We start from the raw sequence: 19,145 nt of genomic DNA, 5'->3' as shown, positions 1-19,145 counted from the left end.
AGTGCGACGCATTGTTTTTAGATAAATACAGTATATCCAATCAAGTGTTGTTACCAAGTGTGTTTAAAGATTTAGAGTCATCAGACAAAACACACAGCAAAGCAGGTTCAAGGCTTCAAGTGTAGATTTTACTCCATAGTCACAGGAACTGTTCGTTTAGGAATGTGTTATTGCCAATACAAAAGACAGTAATGAAGCACTTGAACACATCATACAGGCATCCCACTGGTTCACAGAAATGGCTTCAAGGTATTGGCTCTGAAAACTTTCTCCTCTTCCTAACTGTTGACTTGTACAGTTCTGTTTATGTTCAGGAAGGCATCTTAAACTCACTCCAGTGCAACAACAGCAGGATAATCTAAAATGACAGTGATGCAAGCAGTATGTTTCTTCCTCACTCTTGCTTTCTGTTATTTCCAAACATTTCGGACTTCTACTCAGACTATTGTTTGTATTCTGATGATTACATTTCACATGACTTTTCACATCTTTACAAGGCTACATTTCAATTTCACTCATAAACAGAATATGATTAAACTCATTCGGTTTTCTAGATTGACAGATTTTTTTGATCCATCTATGTCACCAATGCAGTTTAAAACACCATCATAAAGCACGTGAATAGTCTCCTATATGTTTTTTTTTAAAAGAATCACATAATTCAAGTCAATCAGCCAACACCTGAGCCTAAAAGATTTAACTAGGCTGATACAACAGCAGTCATTGTGAAATGGGTCTGAAACTTACAGATAAGGCGTGATTTCACACAGCGTTATGTGTTGATGGTAGTAAACAAAAGGCCCAAAATGTAATGAGAAGTAGGAAGAGTATGATGAACGCAACATTTGCTAAGTAGATATTACATTCAGGCAAACATTTGGAGCTTGCTGTTCTTTCTGGTGCAAAAACTATTTCTCACATCCAAATAGCTGCAGCCCCTTACCAGAGCTATGGAGAATCAAAGTGGTCAAAATTAAATGAATGAATTAGATATTATAAAATAAATTATATGAATAAATACAGACAAAATATGAAATGTAAACATTGCATTGTTAAATATTCTAATTAATCATGCTTATTTTTAGAATAAGAGTTTGTGTTACAGGTTATTTTACATTTTATTGCAGCAGTTTTTATTTCTAAATGTATTTTTTGCCATGTTTCATCACCAAGTTTTTGTTAATCAAGACAAACCAGCTATGTGATTGGCTGTTGTTTTGGTATGAATAAGTGAACAGCCTGTGACATAGCTAGTGTCTGCAGTGCCGATTCTTTGTAGTGAACAGTGGCATTTTGAAATAAAATGGACTTTAGGAAAAAAGGACATTTTGAAATAAAAAAAAAATCTACCTGAAAACTTATGATGGAAAGAAGTTAAAAGTGAGTTTCAAATATATATATATATATATATTATATATATGTTTCAGGTTTTAATTCATAGTTTGTCCGTATTTCTTCAAATGATTATATAGTTTATAATGTCTTATTTTTCTATTTAATTTGCCAACTCTGGGCCTCCATACAAAGCTTGGGAGTGTTTGTCAATGATATTTCAGCAAAATGAAATAACAAAAATGAGCTTTGCTTAAACCGACAATAACAAGAGATTATTTTGGCAGTGGGAAGTGAAGTGGTCACGCCTGATCTGCAAGTATCATTTGACCTACAGTACAGAACAAAGAATGGTAAAATAAAAACAACAAAAAAACCTAATAAAACTATAAATGCACATCTTGTGTCACAAGTAAGACACCTAATTTCAGCCACAGGACAATAATTAAACATATTTTGGCTGTGTCGATTTGGTCCTGAGAAACATTACAAATTTATATTTTGCATTTGGCACCAAATCACCTTGTAATCACTCACTAATACTAATTGCACAAGAAATACATTCGCCATTTGCTCATCAACTATTTCTTTCGAAAGGCAAGTCGTTTTGGAGTTTGTTTAGCAGTGAACAATCGGTAATTGACCGCTTATAAAAAGATGGAATAAAAACGACTTTAGCAGATTGCAATGAGTACAAAAAGGTGCAAAAGTCTTTCTTAAAATGCACTTGTCTTTGTGGTTTCCATGAAGGAATAGTTCTTAGATTTCCAAAAGCGCTGGTCTAATAACGCCTTCTTACAAAGTCCACAAGAGGTAGTATAAATGGCTCGTGTAAACAATAAATGGAACTGCCATTTGGTGGACACACATTACCCGTTGTTTTAAAGCTGCACTAGATTAAACATCTCAACACATCATATAATTTTTCAGTCAAAAGGTCTCTCATTGTCACTTGAGGCTGATAAATGGAGAATTTGTCTAGTGCAGTTTTAAAAACCAAGTATCCATTACAAACAATCGGTCAGATTGAAAGATCAGAGCACTCCAATTAAAATTGAAGAAGTTTGTCAAAGTTGCTAAATCTAGCCAGTATCTTATTCTGTGCATCTTTTTCCCCTGACACCATCAAAAGAGGCATTAGGTTGTGATAGTTACTGTAAAAATACCCAAATGAATGCTTTACACAAATTATTACATTCCTGATTTGTGCGTTTATAGTCTTAAAAGTTTATCAAAATGACATGTCAGACCCGTGGGTTGATAAAACAGCAACGCCTGAGAGAGAGATAACATTTCCTTACCATGCGAAATTATGAATGTGGCCGTTATTGAGCCCCTGAAAAGCTAAAATTAAATCTCAAATACATCTCTGAGATTCTGTTTGACTTGTTAAAATCAAATTAAATCATATGCAGCCATGCCGCTGCCGCTGGTAGAGTTCGATCTAATCTGTTTGGTAATTAGGTTTGAATTCAAATACTGAGCCTTGTACGTGAAGGATGATAACTGGAAACAGAAGCTCAGTGACGAGCCGGTATGCTGCAGAAGCTCAGTATTTTGAACAGTTGCTAGAAGCCCATCTGGTCCAAACTTTGGCCTCACTCTTAGAGCAGGACAATCTCAGTGTTATCGTGGACGCCCTGTAGAAGCAACTCGCCCTGGAAGTTGATCACCTTCCTCTTCTTGGCTGCCTTCAGGGTGCCCACCAACGCCTCGAATATATTGGCACACTGTTCGTCATTAAACAGGACGCCAAACTTCACGCTGGTTTGACCATCGTCATCTGAAACAAGAGAGTAGTGTGGATCAGTGCTTCTCAGAGTGGGGTTTGGGGACCACTCGGGGTCTTTGGAGTGGTTCCAGGTGTTTGAGAACCATAAAGTTGTTTGTAAATAGGACACAAAGATATAAAGAGGGAAAGGGAAAAGCCTTGAATCCGTTTTGTCAGTTTGTACTGTACTCTCTCAATAGTTTTCCAGCTTTCTGTGCCAATTGTAATAAAGCAATAGAGATTCAACGAGCAGCAGCTCATCAGGAATAACCTGATTAGTTAGCATTAGCAGTGACAGATGTCAGGACTGTTTTTCTTGAGAAGGATAATCTCTGAGAAAATAAGTGCAGAAACACCACGGTAAAGAGCTGCATGTTCTGTTGCATTCATGGCACGGGGGCAGAAGGGAAGAACGATGAAAACCTCCAGTTATTCTGATGTTTGCCCCAGTGCTTGCCTTGAAGTCACACCAGTTAAAATGCGAATAAAGCCAAAATGAACAATTATTCTTGTGTCATTTTTTGAAGTGGTCAATTAGCAGGTAAGACTGAATACGTTCAGTGTACAACTCCTTTTTTAATTGTCCCGACAGACTGAATTAATGATAATATTGTACTAATAATGGCAGCTTTAGGGATGCAACAGTTTTCTTTATTTTCTTATCACTCAATATGCTGATTATTATTTCGACCTATATAAATCATTTAGCTTATTACAATATCTAGATGCCTAAGATGATATTTTCTTCTGTTTATTATTATGTGTAGTTTTTCAAAAATTTTTGTAAATTCTTCAATTTATGTTTCTTGACTTTTGTGGTACTTTTTATTTATTTATTTTTTCTTACTATGTTTAACGTTTTGCACCAAAATACCAATTCAAATTCCTTGAATGTGAAAACTTCCATGGCAATACTCAAATTGCTTGTTTTGTCCAACCAACAGTCCAGAACCCAAAGATTAATGAATGAATAAATTCAATTAATTAATTGAGCATTTTAACTTAAAAAATGAAATGAAATTCACTATCAAAATCTTGCTTATTATTTTGTTTTTGATCAGCTAATCAACTCATTGATTAGTCACTTCCGAACTAGGTGGCTTTGCAATTTTGCCGCCCGTTTGTTGGCACATCATTATGGTCACCAAGTGGGAGATGTCATAGCGGTCTGAAATTCCCAATATTAATATGAAGGCAGCAACAATGTCTAAAAGCTTTCTGAGATACTGAAAGGCTCACAGGCAGATTATACATTTTTAGGAGTTATTTTAAGAGTAAATATAAGTACAAAGGCTGTAAAGGCCTGAGTGTTAATCAATAAGTTGATTTTAATATCTACTTCTGAGGGCTTGAATGTACTACTACAAGACCTCCGATAGAGAGACTCATTTTCTGTTCAGTCCAAATATTAAATAATTGCATTGACTCCTGAGAAAAGGTGGAACTGCATCTGCTGTGAAGACTTAAATATTCTTGAGGCAGTGTGACCTGGTAGTTTATTTACGTTTCCAGCATTAGGAGTTGTGAGCTAAAACTACCAATCAACATGATTGCATGTCAACACATCATCCTCATAGCATGGACTCACTTTTACTGCCAAGCCGCTGAATCTCCTGCACCAGCAAATTTATTTCATGAGAGACATCCATAGTTGCTATAAGGGAAAACAAAAAAAAAACACAAATAGACTTGTTAGCTTACTTTGATTTGTTTAAAGCATCAAATACACTGTGGGATAGGAGCAGGTATCCCTGATACATGCCACCCTCCTGCAGGGTGAGGCCACCAAACCAAACTCCGTTCAGAATTGTGTGATTTTCATGTTCTGTTTCTTCTAGGAAAAAGTAGATGCCTTCTCAAACATATGATCTTTTTGATAAAAGTACATCACTCAATTCGGTATAGGCTTAATCTGCCAGAGTTTATTTAAATAAAATGTCCATGACTGACTTTATGTGCGCCTTTGAGCTTGAATTTATTAAATGATTTAATTACAATTAAGAGCCAATTGGTGATTTAGTGTATGCCGAATTTTCAACAAGAAGGTAATCATTCAGAAAATGATATTAGCTTTTATTCCTTCTCACGATAATAGTTTATTATCAGCAATGTAACTCCACTTTTGCCAAATTGGTGAGTAATGTTACAAGAAAACAGGTGTTATGCCCATTACGTGAATATAAAAGCAATTTACATTTATCAAATATACACAAAAACACTAAGCAATACCTTTGATAGGAGTGCCTTGTGCTGTGCAGCATTCAGATCAACCTAACAAGCTACAACACGAACAGGGCGGACTAATGCGGAAATGGTGGATTAGCACTCCCAGCTAGCCAACGCAAAGCACAAATACATCCTGTTGTTCATTCGTAATAGTGATGTGTAGTCCATCGTAAGTGTAGAATAAAATCCACAGTTCAGACATGTTTTACCTAACTTCAGTACAAAAGAAAATATCCCAGTGAGCAGCAGACATGAGCTCGCCGGTAACGTTAGCATCTAGCGTTAAATAAGCTACCTGCTGAGGGAGGACTGGTGTGTTTCAGACTGCTGAACGGAGTTAATAAACGATTTAATGAAAGTCAACATAAACCAGTTTAAATGTAACATGAACATTTACCTTCTAGTTCTTCTTGATTTTTAATTAGATGATGGACGACTCGCTGATCGATCGGCTCCGGTGGATAATGTTGCTGCATTCAGTGTCTGCTCGGAAACGTCCACTGTATGAATTGTAAAAGTGCTTGGATTCACAGAATCAGACTAGCTTTACCTTTTTACAGTCTGTGAGTGGGAGCAGAGGGGTTCATAGATGTTAAACACAAGTTTCACTTTATTTGCTCAAAGGTGTTGTATGTAACAGAAAAGGAAGAAATTTAATGGAAGGATAAAACACACAACCACAATCAGAATCAGAAAGAGATATTGTCAAGTGGTATTTTATATGTACGAGGTATTTGCTATGGTGATCAGGTGCTAGACACAGACAAACATACAGTTGACATAAATAAATGTATAAAATATCAGTGGAATAAACAGATGCAAGTTATAAAAGAGTAATAGGACAATGTGTAAAGAAAAAACATGGGGCAGCTATTTACATGTGCATTGCTCCAGATTTGTGTTGTGCAAACATATTATAATGAGAAAGGATTCGTATTTATATAAATATGTAAATATAAAAATTGACAAAACATATAAATATAGAAGAATAATAACGAATATGTGCAATATGGTTTGTGCAGTGAAATGCAGAAATGTGATATTTGTAAAAATAAATAAATAAATATACAAACAAAAAAAGTAACATGAACAGCATTGTTATATTACAATTGTGTCACATAAATATAACACACTGTGATGTAAACAAATGCAAGTGTTCACAGGCTGAAATCTAACCCGTCACAAAAAAAAGGAAAAACAATCGAAGCGCAAAAAAGTCCAGAGTTTTCAGCAGTCCGAAAACTTACACCTACTTAATGAATTTCATGAGTTGTGGCTGAGAGCTTCAGAAAATGTCTAACAAGGTGACCTTCTGCTAAAGTGTAAAAAGTTAAGCTTTTTTGTATTACTGTCATGGGTTGTTTCATCTGTGGTCAGATTTCCCTTAACACTTGAAGGCACCATAAGAGCCTCATCTGACTGCGTCTTGACACAATACTCGCACGGAGACTGCCCCATATATGGCATGGAGCAGGGACATACAGACTACTACAACTCACCCATCTAGTCCCCCGAAAATTACTCAACACGTGTTTAATGGACAAAGAGCTCTCATCCCACTTTTAAACAAACATAGCTTTTAGCTGTTATCAGAGCACTGTTCATTCATTTCTCGTTGTCTGTGTTTGATCATTCTTTCATTTGCCTTGTTTTTAAGTTGTTTTTGTTGTTGGGACTGTGTTGTTTTCCTGCGTCTTCTGTCTGTTTATGTTATTTTTATTTAATCCCATTACCTACAGAGGGTCTTTGTCTTCTGCCATGCCGTTATTGGTAAAAAACGTTTTATATATTCTTATATTTCAGTTTTTTTCCTGAATCGTGCATACTCTCGACCACACAGAAAATCTGGGCCAGGTAGTATAAGAAAAACTGAACACAATGTTCAGGCTTCGGAGGTTAAAGGGGCCAAACAGCTCATTTTGCTTTTTGTAAATGTGAAAACTTTACACAACTGATGTATTAACATAATATTAAACACTAATAAAATACAACAGTGGGTTGCCTACTCCTGAATAACGCTTGTGAGTGTAACATATTCCCCTCTTTACTGGCTGTATTCTCACTACAGTAAACTGTAAAGTCTCTATCGGAACAGTCGCGCATCAGTGGTTTTATTTTGAAATCACTCATCCGGGTACCTGCAGGCCAGGCAAGCTCGCGCTGGGTAGGACAGTTCACGGGACCGTTTCCCAGTGACGTCGCGAGACATAAAGCTAGCTATAAAACACGTGAGATTACACCGAAAGTTTGTCTTCAGAACAAAAGCATTAATTTTGTGTATTTTAGGGAGTTGAGTATTTTTTGGATAAATACCAGAAGTGTCCTCGTTTGCTGTGCTGCCGTTGAATTACAGTTATCTTCATTCATATATATGTACTCGGTAAGTTTAATTAATTAATTAAAGTCAACACTTTGGGGGATGTGGGTGATTTTTTTGTGTAGCTATATTTAGTCATAAAATATATGTTAGACACTCTCACTTGAAGAAAGAAGATGTGAGAACCTCTGCAACCCCTCCAAGGACCCCAGTTTGAATCACTGCTCTACAAGACAGGTAAAAATGCATCAACCATGAAAGAGACATAGGCAGATGACAGAGAGTGGTACACATTGCCAAATACATTTTAATTAATTAAAATTACCAGGAACAATTTGTATAATAATTTTGGGGCATTTGGAGCCCTGAACAGTCTAGGGCCCCCGAAGGCAGTTGCCCACTTTGCATGGTTGCTAAATCAGCCTTCACTGCAGTCATACTCACAAATGAGCCATGGAGGAAGATATCTAGTAAAAATGTTGTTATAAGTTGGGGTTGAGGAGAAAAAAAAATCACTATAGATAGTGGAGTAGCCCGTAAACTGGTGTTTTAATTTGAAAAACCGTACCGGACGTTGTACTTTAACTCCGAGTGGCTTGACGCTGGCGGTAGGAATGGCGGCTAAGATTACTAGAGGAAGGAGCCCAAAGACCATGAAACTTTACTTCTAACGGCCCCGCACAGGAATTTATTTCTTGCGAAACACAGAAACATTATCCCACAACGGATTAAAGGGAGAAGTGCTATAACGCGGTAGACGTCCAGGCTAAGGAGGTGGACGCACTTTGCGACCTGCTAGTTAGCTTAGTGCCACTGACTTTGATTCAAGGTAGCTGTTAGCTCTAACTAGCCAGCTGTTACAGCTACTTGGCTTGGCTGGCCCAACAAGTTAACTAAGTGATTAACTGCATGAAAGCATTCCTGATTTGTTTTTTTGAATGGTGACCAGCTCCCTTTGTCACCAGATAGCATTAGGGATTTTTTCCAGAGAGTGGGATCAGACGACAATAAGTCTACACGGCGCGTTGTGAACATTATTACCGCTAACCTCAACGTTAGCTAGTAGTGCAGTAACGCTAGCTAAGTTGGGATCCTGAAGTCTCGCCCATTTTTTGGATCCTGCCCCAGCCATTGGACAAGGGCTAATCAACAGCCAACTAGTGTGGTTTCAGGTCCGATTGGTACTACGATGGAAAGTCTAACGTTGACTGATATCGAGCAGAAATATTACTCGGATTTGTTCGTTTACTGCGACACGGACAACACCAAAAAAGTGGCTTCCAATGGGAGAGTTCTTGACCTTTTCCGGGCGGCCCAGCTACCAAGCGAAGTAGTCCTGCAGGTAACGTTAAGCTAGCGTTAGCGAGTGCCAGGTTTTTAAAGTGTTGTCAGACTGGCCAGGAAACGTACGTTAGCGCTGTTGGTGGGATATTTTACAAACATGCCTGGCTGTCAGAGCTAACCTGTCATCCAGTAAAGCTATGGTTAGCCTTGGTTGTTAGCAACGCTGCGCAGCAAAAGAGACACACCTTCTTCTGGCTAACGTTAGCCAAAGACAGTGGGCAGCCACAGTCACATATAGTTAACCTTAGCTGAAGATGTTGTGTCAAAGTAACGTCTTATATATGCTACAGATTTTGGTATATCTCTGCTCTCTAAGTATGTTATTGTGGGCATGTGTTGGAGAGCGCCTAACGTGTATAACGTTGTAGCAAATTGTGCCCTCATCAGCCCCTTGCTCACTATTTCCTGTCTTCTCACTCCATCGAAATCTGTTATTTTGTTCGCCGTGGTGAAAATGCAGACCTGCTTTGTCACAGGGTCCTCTTGTAAATGTGATTTATAAAAGTTGTCACCTTAACTGTCTGAAAAAAATATACACGACTGAGGAATGGTGTGTCATTCAACACAACAATCTAACTTTTACACACAGACGTTGTGAATATGTATTAACCCAAAGATACATTTTCTTCTTGGCAGATTATAGTATTCATGTTATGGTCACACACCAACCGGGACGCCACGCAGACTGTCCCTGCTCTGTGAGTTTATGAGTAGCCAGTTGAAACTACAGCAGCCCATCCAGGTCTTTCAGCAGGCCAATATTTGCAGTTTGTGAGTCAGAATCCTTTTTCAAGGTCAACAAGGGGAGCTGTCTCCTAGAAGAATTAGGCAGTGTGTTGTAATCCTCCACTTTCAAAATGCACACTGTGTGGTGGCTTATGAGACACATACTGCTACAGTGTCATGTTGTAACAGGCTGAGAGAAAAGTCACTGGCGCTTTAGATCCACACATACTCAGAATAAGTCCTTTGTCAGCAAGAAAGGGATCAGTCAGCTGTAGCGGGCTGTTGGTGTTGTGGCTCTCAGCACTGCGGGGCTCACACTTGAGTCATCCTAATGTTGTAAAGTTTGACTCCCTGGTTGTTAATCCAGGTATCTGGTTTCTGCGTATTAATGATGTAACCATATTTGGCATTGTACACTCATCAAAAATCCACTATCTCCTGTGTGTGTTTGCACATTTTGTCATTTCTGTTTTGCTGCACAATCTACCATTTTGGACGAAGCCTGCTCAGCATGACGTCAAGTATAAAAAAATATGTGATAATCTGGCTTAGTAGTGGTGAGACCCACTGAGCATCTGCCAATGAACAGAGTAAATGAGACTTTTGCTGTTTTTGGGACTTAAAGCAGGTAAACTGTACCGCATTACGTTGTAGGAAGACTCAAGTACAACAAATAAAGTGTTTACAGTGTTGCTTGTGACCACTAAACCCTAAATGTTAGTTAGGGTATATATTATTATTACGTGTTAAATTTAGTATGAATTGTCAGAGGGACAATCTTCTCTTCTCTCAGTGATGGTTAATATCAGCATTTCAGATGAATACAATATCCTTAACTGTTCCTTTCTTGTCCTTGTGTGTGGGTTCAGATCACAGAGCTATGTGGAGCCACTCGGCTGGGTCACTTCGGGCGCAGCCAGTTCTACATCGCTCTGAAGCTCATTGCCGTTGCCCAGGCCGGTCTGCCCCTGAGGGTGGAAAGCCTCAACTCGGGTGAGTCCACCTTTGAATCAAATCATTGATCTTTCTTCAGAACCACCTCTCACTCAAGAAAGAACAGATTCCCACTCAGCGCTATCATAAAAAACAAACCAGGTTCTCAGACTCTGGGCCTTTCTGTTTCTCTCAAAGCTTGTATGTGTATCCAGCATGGTCAAAATCTGTATTTATTTTAAAAATCGTAGCTTAATGAATTTGAGGAGGTCATGGGACAGGAAGCAAGGGGCAGTGTGAAAGACTTCTTCTAAGGAAGTCGTGAAGAATGCAGTCTGTTACCTAACTGTGCATATGATGTGCTTAATTAATACTATAAAAAAAGCTTGAAAAAGTAACTGAAATGCATTTTGTTGGGTGTGTTAGATGCTTAAAACGTGCAATCTGTGGACACTTTGTGTGTCAGTTGAAATATTCAGTTGGCAGAGAGGGTTGGCCTTTAATCGTAATGTCCTTGAGCAGGGCACTGAACCCCAAACTTAATGTTATCAGAAATTATTTGATACGTGTTATGACAGCCATTTTGCACAGTTTGTCTCAGTAGCCCAATGTTTGTGTCACCAGGTGCTTGACAGTAAGAGCTGTTTCTACTAGCTTTCTTTATCTTGACTAAACAGAGTTTGTAGTCGGAGGCCTTGAGGGTTTAACTGCAGTATTGCATTTTTTTTCTGTTTGACACACAAGGGAAGATATCACAGTCACCTGCTTCATGACGTTACTTGTTTGGCCTGAAATGTTGCAACACAAAGTTGTTGAAATAATTTCATAATTTGATAAAAATATAAGGAAGCACAGAGGCCACTTCCTCCATAGCACAGTTGACATGATGTGCAACTTGATGCTTATTAGGGACGTTTGAACATTTCTGTCTTAAAGATAAGGCTGTCTGAGAAGGGAGTTAAAAATGGTTGTTTGCTTTTTGCTATCAGAAAGCCCAAAGTCACCTCGGTCTTGTTGAGGACTCTGAATAGACAGTGGTTTTCTTGAACTATTTCAGGGGCTAAAGCTTTCAAAGTTAAATAGTAAGCATTATAAATAACTATTTTACATGTAGAATATGAAAAGTGGCCGAGTCCAGATCCCTTTAAAACAATTTAAAACATTCATGACATTATCACTTTATTCTATAAATCTGTTTAGTTAAAATACATTTTCAGTACATTCAAATAATATATATTCTTTTTTGTTTTGGCATGTCGAACCATACCAAAATGAACAGACTGAGAAAACTATTAAAAATGGTATTTAATGATAATAATAAAGTACTATGGCGTTATTTTATCGTTGAAACCTTTTAAATAAGCCACATTTTAGAAATACCAGTTGTTTTAAAGCTATTGAGAAAATGGCATGTTCTCAGATGTCAGCGTGGCACAACTGTAAACATGGGACTTCTATTATGAAGTAAAGTGAAGTGATAACAGTAAAGATGATATTGCATCATCAAGAGGACCTGGTGACCTTCATGGCTGAGTGAAAAGGTCTGTAGATCTCTCAAATACGTAGATGCTTTCTATGCAGCACCGTTAAAAGCAGAACAACAACAATAATTGTAAAAATGAAACAGCAAAAATGTCGTTTTGTTATCAGTCCTATGGCAAACCAGTAGTGGGGACTTTTTTTCTGTTGTCACTATTTTATTCTGCCATTCAGCCTCATGCAAATCCACTGTAGGGGAAACAAACACTCTATTTACTGCAGCAACAGTATCTACAAAACACCAGCATTTCGGTGTATGTTTTATTTTGAGGAAGTAGCCTTGCTCTTTCTGAAGGGTATACTCTCACACTGTTGGTCACATTTACAGCTTTTGAACACCTGTACGCCATATCAGATTTGCAACAAGTCCTTGCTCCTTCTCTAGGCATTCTGGGAAATGTAGGGAGTCAATAACTGAAGTAGAAGCAGAAGAGGCAGGATGAAGGAAAGTGGCTACACCGCAAAAGTAAACTCATCAGCAAAAAAAAACTTGAGAAATCCACTAAACATCACAGACTGATGATTTCTGACAATTTTAGCGCAATAGGGAGTGATTTCGGTCTTCAAGCGTAGTGCATTTTAAGCACCTGCAAATTAATATGAAACAAATCTGTCCTTTTAATCCTATGAATGGATTCCCGTCTCACCAGTCAAAGACCTGCCGCTGCCCAGGTTCGTGGTGGGGAAGAACGAGGCGGAGGCGAGGCACGCAGCGCTGTACCAGGACACAGACAGTCAGGGGTTGTACCCGGGCTCTGCCACCGCCGTAATACCCAGACCACCAGGCCGGGGTCTCCAGAACAAGAAGGGTCCCCCATCATCCACTTCACTTCCTGTCCACGAGGTTATCCAGCCTCTGGCACCCAGCATAGAACCACAGGTTAGGAATTTTACTTTTTAATGTTTTATAATATATTGTTTCTTGGAGTTAACTATCCTTTAATATAAAAATACATTTATGTATGCATAGACAATAAATTGAGGTATTAGATAAGACAAACATGCTTTCTTTTCCCACAATTAGTCCTGCAATAACTGCTTTAAATATGAACTTTACTATTGTCTGTCTTTTGGGGAACATGATACGCACATTTTATTTCTTCCTACAGCTGAACCCAGCAGTTACTAGAGATATGCCACAGGAATACTGATGTGTTTCCTGTGTTTTTTCCTGTGCATATCTGAGTACTTCTAGTTCAAATTGCTGTCTGAAGTTTTCTGCTGCTGGCTTTTCTTTGCTGAAACCAGCAGCGGGTTGCCTGTCAGTTGTGTGGACCTCTTCCTTGACTGTTATCTATTTGCATCTGTTGTGAAATGTTCATTCACTGGTGGCTTGAACCTGCCATATCTGTGATGAGCAGATAAAAAGCTTTGAAGCAGCATTTATTGGCCCGTATTTGGCTCCGACGTGGTATGTTACAGATGTAAATCTTTTTCTCAGATTAATGTTTAAGATGCAATCTAAACGTTAATACCCAAAGCACATGAAACTGTAATAAGACAGTAGTGGCTACACTTTCTTTATTGGCAAATTAAGATTTTAAAAGATTGCATGTCTGGAGATCTGCATACATATTTCATGCGTTTTATTGTATTTGTGTTCTCAGCCTGAGCCGACATCCCCGGTGGTCTCCCCTCACCAGTCCCCACCCACCTCCCCTCACTCGTGGAGGAAACACAAGCGGCAGCACAGCGGAGGAAACGCAGAAAGACAGCCGGTGGTGGCTGCAGCTGGAGCTGTGTGGACGCAGTTCAGAGAACCACAAGCAGGTAATGTCTTTTTGTCACTTTTCCTCAACAAAATAAATATCTTAATAGAAGAATTAAGTGCTAATTCATTCGTGATTCAAATTAATTAAATTAAACATTTATTGACAATATAATAATCATTTGTTATATTGTTATTGACTACAATTATATTGCAATAATTATCATTATTGTTTAATTGCCCAGCCCTGCTCTGTGGGCCACAGCTAGTCAGCACGGAGCACATTTGGTTGTGTTTGTGTTACTTCCTGGTGTTTGCAGCTTGTACATAACTGATCTTTGCTGAGAGTGACAGTTACGGCAGTTACTCATTAGGGGAACAAAATGGATCACATGGCATGTGTTTCATCAGCACAAAATGGGGTGCAAATATTACCAAAAAAAGAGAGGTATGAAAATAATTCCTTTCTAGAGCTGCAATGATTAAGTAGTAAACTCTACATCTTTGGGTTTTCGACTAAAGGCATCTCTATTTCTTTCCTAATAACATCTGCAGTATATTTGTGTGTATTATGGGATCTCACTATATGTTTTACTCTCCCTCCCAGGTCCAGTGCCCAGTGATGGCATGTGGCCCTCCCACTCGCCACCCCCTCCAGGTCAGGAAAGTTGGGTCAGTTTCACAGCGGACACCCCGCCATCCAGCCATCCGCTCCCAGCAATGCACCCCTCCTCAGTCCAGGTACGGCAGTGTTACGCTTCTGTCTACGTCTGAATTACCACCATAAAATTGTATATGATGCTAAAAAAAATTTATTCAGTAAGTGGTTGTGCAACAAACTAGTCTTAGCACTGTCAAACAACACTACCAGCTAATCACACAGCAAAAACTGTGTTTCCCTTGAGCTCACATATTATTTCAGTTTTCATGTACCTCCTCTGACCTTTAGATAGAACAAGTGATAATACCAAGTATTCAGCATAAATTAGTAAGTTATGAGAATAGCTGCGCTCAATAATGCAGACATCAACAGCTTCTTTAACCGGATGAAAAGGCCTCACGAGACATTTCAAACTGAAAACATGAGTTATCTAGCTTATTAACCACAGTGGTGCCTCAAACATGAGTCATCATTTTATATCAGTGTTTTATCTGCCAGCAGTGCAAAACTAAAACTCTAGCAACTTGTGTGACATTGTCATGCTGAGCTAAACATAAGATCTTTCCCACTAGTCCAAATTCACAGAATAATGTGACACTTTTGATATAATTAAAGTCTTTTGAAAGTGCACCAGTGTTAAGGTTGTGAGCAGAAAGATGCACACAGTTCATGTAGCCACTGAAGAAACTATACTTAAAGAGATTAGAGTTTTATTTTAAACCATTTTACTTAATTCTGTGTATTCTCTTTAACCAGTGCTACTTTCTTAAATGTTTCCCATGCGGGCTTCCCGTAGGAAAGCACAACGATACGAACTGTGGCCTCAGCAGCAATGACCAATGAGATCCAGCGACAGTCCAGCAGTTACGACGATCCGTGGAAGATCACGGATGAGCAGAGACAGTATTATATTAACCAGTTCAAAACCATCCAGCCAGACCTCACCGGCTTCATCCCTGGTAGGAAAATGCAGACACGCACACGCAAAACAAGACTTGTGTAAAATGTGGATTGTTTTAATCATTTAATTACTCTGTTTGTTCCTGTTCCAGGTTCAGCCGCAAAAGAGTTTTTCACCAAATCAAAACTACCTATTTTAGAGTTGTCACATATTTGGTGAGTCGTCACTATTCTGCCAATCTCGTTGTCTGCTGTGTTCGTCCATCATGGAGATATTTAGTGTACCATGTATAGGGATGGGGATCGTTAATTTTTATTGATATTGACACCGTTATTGAGACTGCTTAATTATCCCATTCTTTATCGACTATCAATACCCGACGGGCATGAGGTAGGCCTGCACGGTATGAGGAAAGTTTTCAAGCGATAACATTGTTATATATTGAAATAACATATGACTTGCTATAAATAAACAAATATTAAAGTGTGCTTATTGTTTCTAGAGCAGCAACATTAATGTTTACAATAGCAAAGGCACTATATATAAACTCAATATCTGACATCACAATACTATGTGACGTTTAGAAAGAATAAAAACTCAGACATCAGTCAATATCAGTCCCTCCTCCTCTCTGCTGTTATTCACTGCCTGCAGGTAACGTTGCCTGGTTGAAGGAGGAGCGGCTGGTTTGTCTCAGCCAGCAGCTGTGTTTGCAACAATGTGCCAAATTTTAAGAATACAGACCAGTCTCTGCTCCAGACAGACATCTTTCTATGTAGCTTGTTTGTAACATTTGGGTAATTGCCAAGCTAACGTTAGCTGTGCTTGTATAAAACAAACAGGATGAGAGACTGAGGACAGAGATGATTAAATTAACCCTTTCTACATGTTTACCTTACAGACGGATGTATTGAAAAAGTATTGTCTTATTAACAAGCGTAGCTGTCGGCAACTCGAGTAGTTTGGAGCTAAGTTAACTTCACCGTATTCCACCGCGAAGGCGTGGCGTGTAGGACCAATGTAGGGCCCGCTAGTCTCGATAGCCGTATCGATAAGCTCGGACCTTATTGATTTTCGGATTTTGAGAAACCGGGTCCTTTTAGAACCGGGTATCGATCCCCATCCCTAACCATGTAGATATCTGAATCACCGCTGCAACTAACATCAGACTGTTTGACCATCATATGAAAAGTTCATAATTGTTTTTAACATGGTAGATTAGGGCAGGTTGGCAGTAAAAGTCAGTTATCAATAATTTCCGTATTTATTCAACTTGGAGAGCCATTAAATGCTATAGGATTGGGCACTAACAACCATTTTCATTATTTTCATTATTTTGTTTACAGTTTACATTACATTATGTAGTGCTACTGATCTACTAGTCCGCACAGCCTTCTATATGTGACAGGAAATCAGCATTTTCTGATAAATGAGAAGCTCCAGAGAGCTAAATATTGGCTTTTTACTGGATAAATTGCTTGAAGGTGGGGTATGCAATTCTGGTGAAGTCACAATGACAAATACCATGATATAGTGCAAACAATGACTATGCAATGTAAGTAAGTTGTGGGTTAGCAGGCTGTTACTACAGTTGCTGTTGCAAAGCTAACATGCACAGTTGACATGATGTGCAACATGCAGAGGACAAGAGGGTCCCAGAGCCAGCACACCAGCTCCAGAAAGTGACACTCACAACTCTCCTGCTACTAGCTGACATCACAACAGCATGTCTTGGCAAGCTGAAAAGTAAGCTCAATGTCCATGGGCAAGTCATTTACCATTACCTGACACACAAATCATGGCTGATGTTGTGTGACTAGCAGACCGTGGGGAGATATTAGCTGAATTTGACAAAAAGATGTGTATTTGATTAGAATTGCTTAACCCATCTTTAAATGCATCTGAATAATGTTGAACTGCATTTCAAAAACCAGTTGTCAGCTTTTGTTACGAGTCTTCATTTTGATTGTCATAACTTGTTCTGAGGAGGACTTGTCCCTACTAGTATCATTAACTCATAACAGTACTGAGTGTGAACATGACTGTATTCAGCTCATGAATTGGGTAACGTTGTGCGTCAATGGACCGTATGCTGCTTACTTATGCCCACACGAGCATCTGAAACAACATCTGAGCTAGCAAGAGCAGGCTAAACCTTTTGAATGATGTGAGGTAGATAGAGTCAGATTGAAAGGCAGGTGGTCCATTTTGAAAAAGATCTCCGCTGCACCTGCAGTTGCCATTGTTTTGTCAGGACGACCCACTCACTGATGTCTGATTTGTGTTTAAAGGGAGCTGTCAGACTTCGATAAAGACGGAGCGCTGACCCTGGATGAGTTCTGCGCTGCCTTCCACCTGGTTGTGGCCAGGAAGAATGGCTACGACCTCCCTGAGAAGCTGCCTGAGAGTCTGATGCCAAAGCTGATTGACCTGGATGACTCAGCAGGTACGCTCGCTCTCTCTCTGCCTCTCTCTCTGCCTCTCTCTATCTCTCTGTTACTCCTTCTCCTAATTTCCCGACCTCAGGCCTTATAAAGCCTGGGGAAGGTTAAGGCACTGCAACTTGCAAAACCTGAACTGCAGTAGTTGTTGTTCATTTATAGGTGTACTTTCGATGATGGAGCTACTGTGTGTTTCTACTGCCATTTTAATGTCACATCTGCTCATTAGCTGGACACCAAAGTCACCTTGTTAATTGAGCACTATTTATTTAGCACATAATTTGTTGATACATTTTGGATAATGTCAGAGCAGCAAAGAAAGATAAAATTCTTTGTAATGGTGATCATTGTTTTCTGTATTTTAACAGAATTGAATTTTTTAAGAGATGTTAACACATTAGGCAGAATTATTTGTCTCTGTTGGGGGTTTCAAGTTTCATGTAAATCTTTTTTCAGCCATGGATTGCCAGATAAATTCTGTTACATTGTTTCTAAAATGGCTAGCTTTCATTTTAATAATATATCTTCTTAACAGCAGAGAGAACATTTTAGTGAACTGCTCAGAGAAATTGGAAATGAATTGAATTTACATACATTTTTCCCTTCTTTGCCTATTATTTGCCAAATCTGCCCCTGGTGTTTAACAGTGGTGCAGACCCTAAATATACATGTGCTGGTCATATAATTAGAATATCATCAAAAAATTGATTAATTTCAGTAATTCCATTCAAAAAGTGAAACTTGTATAATGTATACATTCATTCCACACAGACTGATATATTTCAAGTGTTCATTTCTTTTAATTTTGATGATTATAACTGACAACTAATGAAAACCCCAAAATCAGTATCTCAGAAAATTAGAATATTGTGAAAAGGTTCAATATTGAATCCAAGCACATTAACAGAGAGGCGAAGGGAAGGAAAAGATGTGGTAGAAAAAAGTGTCCAAGCAATAGGGATAACCGCACCCTGGAGAGGATTGTGAAACAAAACCCATTCAAAAATGTGGGGGAGATTCACAAAGAGTGGACTGCAGCTGGAGTCGGTGCTTCAAGAACCACCACGCACAGACGTATGCAAGACATGGGTTTCAGCTGTCACATTCCTTGTGTCAAGCCACTCTTGAACAAGACACAGCGTCAGAAGCGTCTCGCCTGGGCTAAAGGCAAAAAGGACTGGACTGCTGCTGAGTGGTCCAAAGTTATGTTCTCTGATGAAAGTAAATTTTGCATTTCCTTTGGAAA

The 19,145-nt window shown here is 38.9% G+C and overlaps 2 protein-coding genes across 4 annotated transcripts; one reads left to right on the top strand and one right to left on the bottom strand.

Moving 5' to 3' along the window:
* Positions 1–106: 106 nt before the first annotated feature.
* Positions 107–5,862, bottom strand: abracl (ABRA C-terminal like). 3 transcript variants are annotated; one of them, XM_046057274.1, is made up of 3 exons: positions 5,727–5,862; positions 4,692–4,757; positions 107–3,115 (listed from the first exon to the last, which is right to left on the bottom strand). In XM_046057274.1, the coding sequence occupies exons 1-3, from the start codon at positions 5,803–5,805 to the stop codon at positions 2,937–2,939; spliced, it is 324 nt and encodes a 107-aa protein (XP_045913230.1). In that variant the 5' UTR covers positions 5,806–5,862; the 3' UTR covers positions 107–2,936. The 3 variants fall into 3 exon arrangements, with proteins under 3 accessions (XP_045913230.1, XP_045913233.1, XP_045913231.1); XM_046057277.1 differs by lacking the exon at positions 5,727–5,862 and adding an exon at positions 5,625–5,694; XM_046057275.1 differs by lacking the exon at positions 5,727–5,862 and adding an exon at positions 5,333–5,577.
* Positions 5,863–8,237: 2,375 nt separating this feature from the next.
* LOC123975001 (ralBP1-associated Eps domain-containing protein 1-like) lies at positions 8,238–18,010 on the top strand. Its single transcript, XM_046056092.1, has 9 exons — positions 8,238–8,988; positions 10,586–10,709; positions 12,839–13,068; positions 13,796–13,958; positions 14,504–14,637; positions 15,354–15,516; positions 15,610–15,673; positions 17,750–17,904; positions 17,985–18,010. The coding sequence occupies exons 1-9, from the start codon at positions 8,836–8,838 to the stop codon at positions 18,008–18,010; spliced, it is 1,212 nt and encodes a 403-aa protein (XP_045912048.1). The 5' UTR covers positions 8,238–8,835.
* The last annotated feature ends 1,135 nt before the right edge of the window (positions 18,011–19,145 follow it).

This window comes from Micropterus dolomieu, linkage group LG08 (assembly GCF_021292245.1).
Source record: "Micropterus dolomieu isolate WLL.071019.BEF.003 ecotype Adirondacks linkage group LG08, ASM2129224v1, whole genome shotgun sequence".
Lineage (NCBI taxonomy): Eukaryota > Metazoa > Chordata > Actinopteri > Centrarchiformes > Centrarchidae > Micropterus > Micropterus dolomieu.
This window is presented reverse-complemented; position numbering and strand designations above follow the sequence as displayed.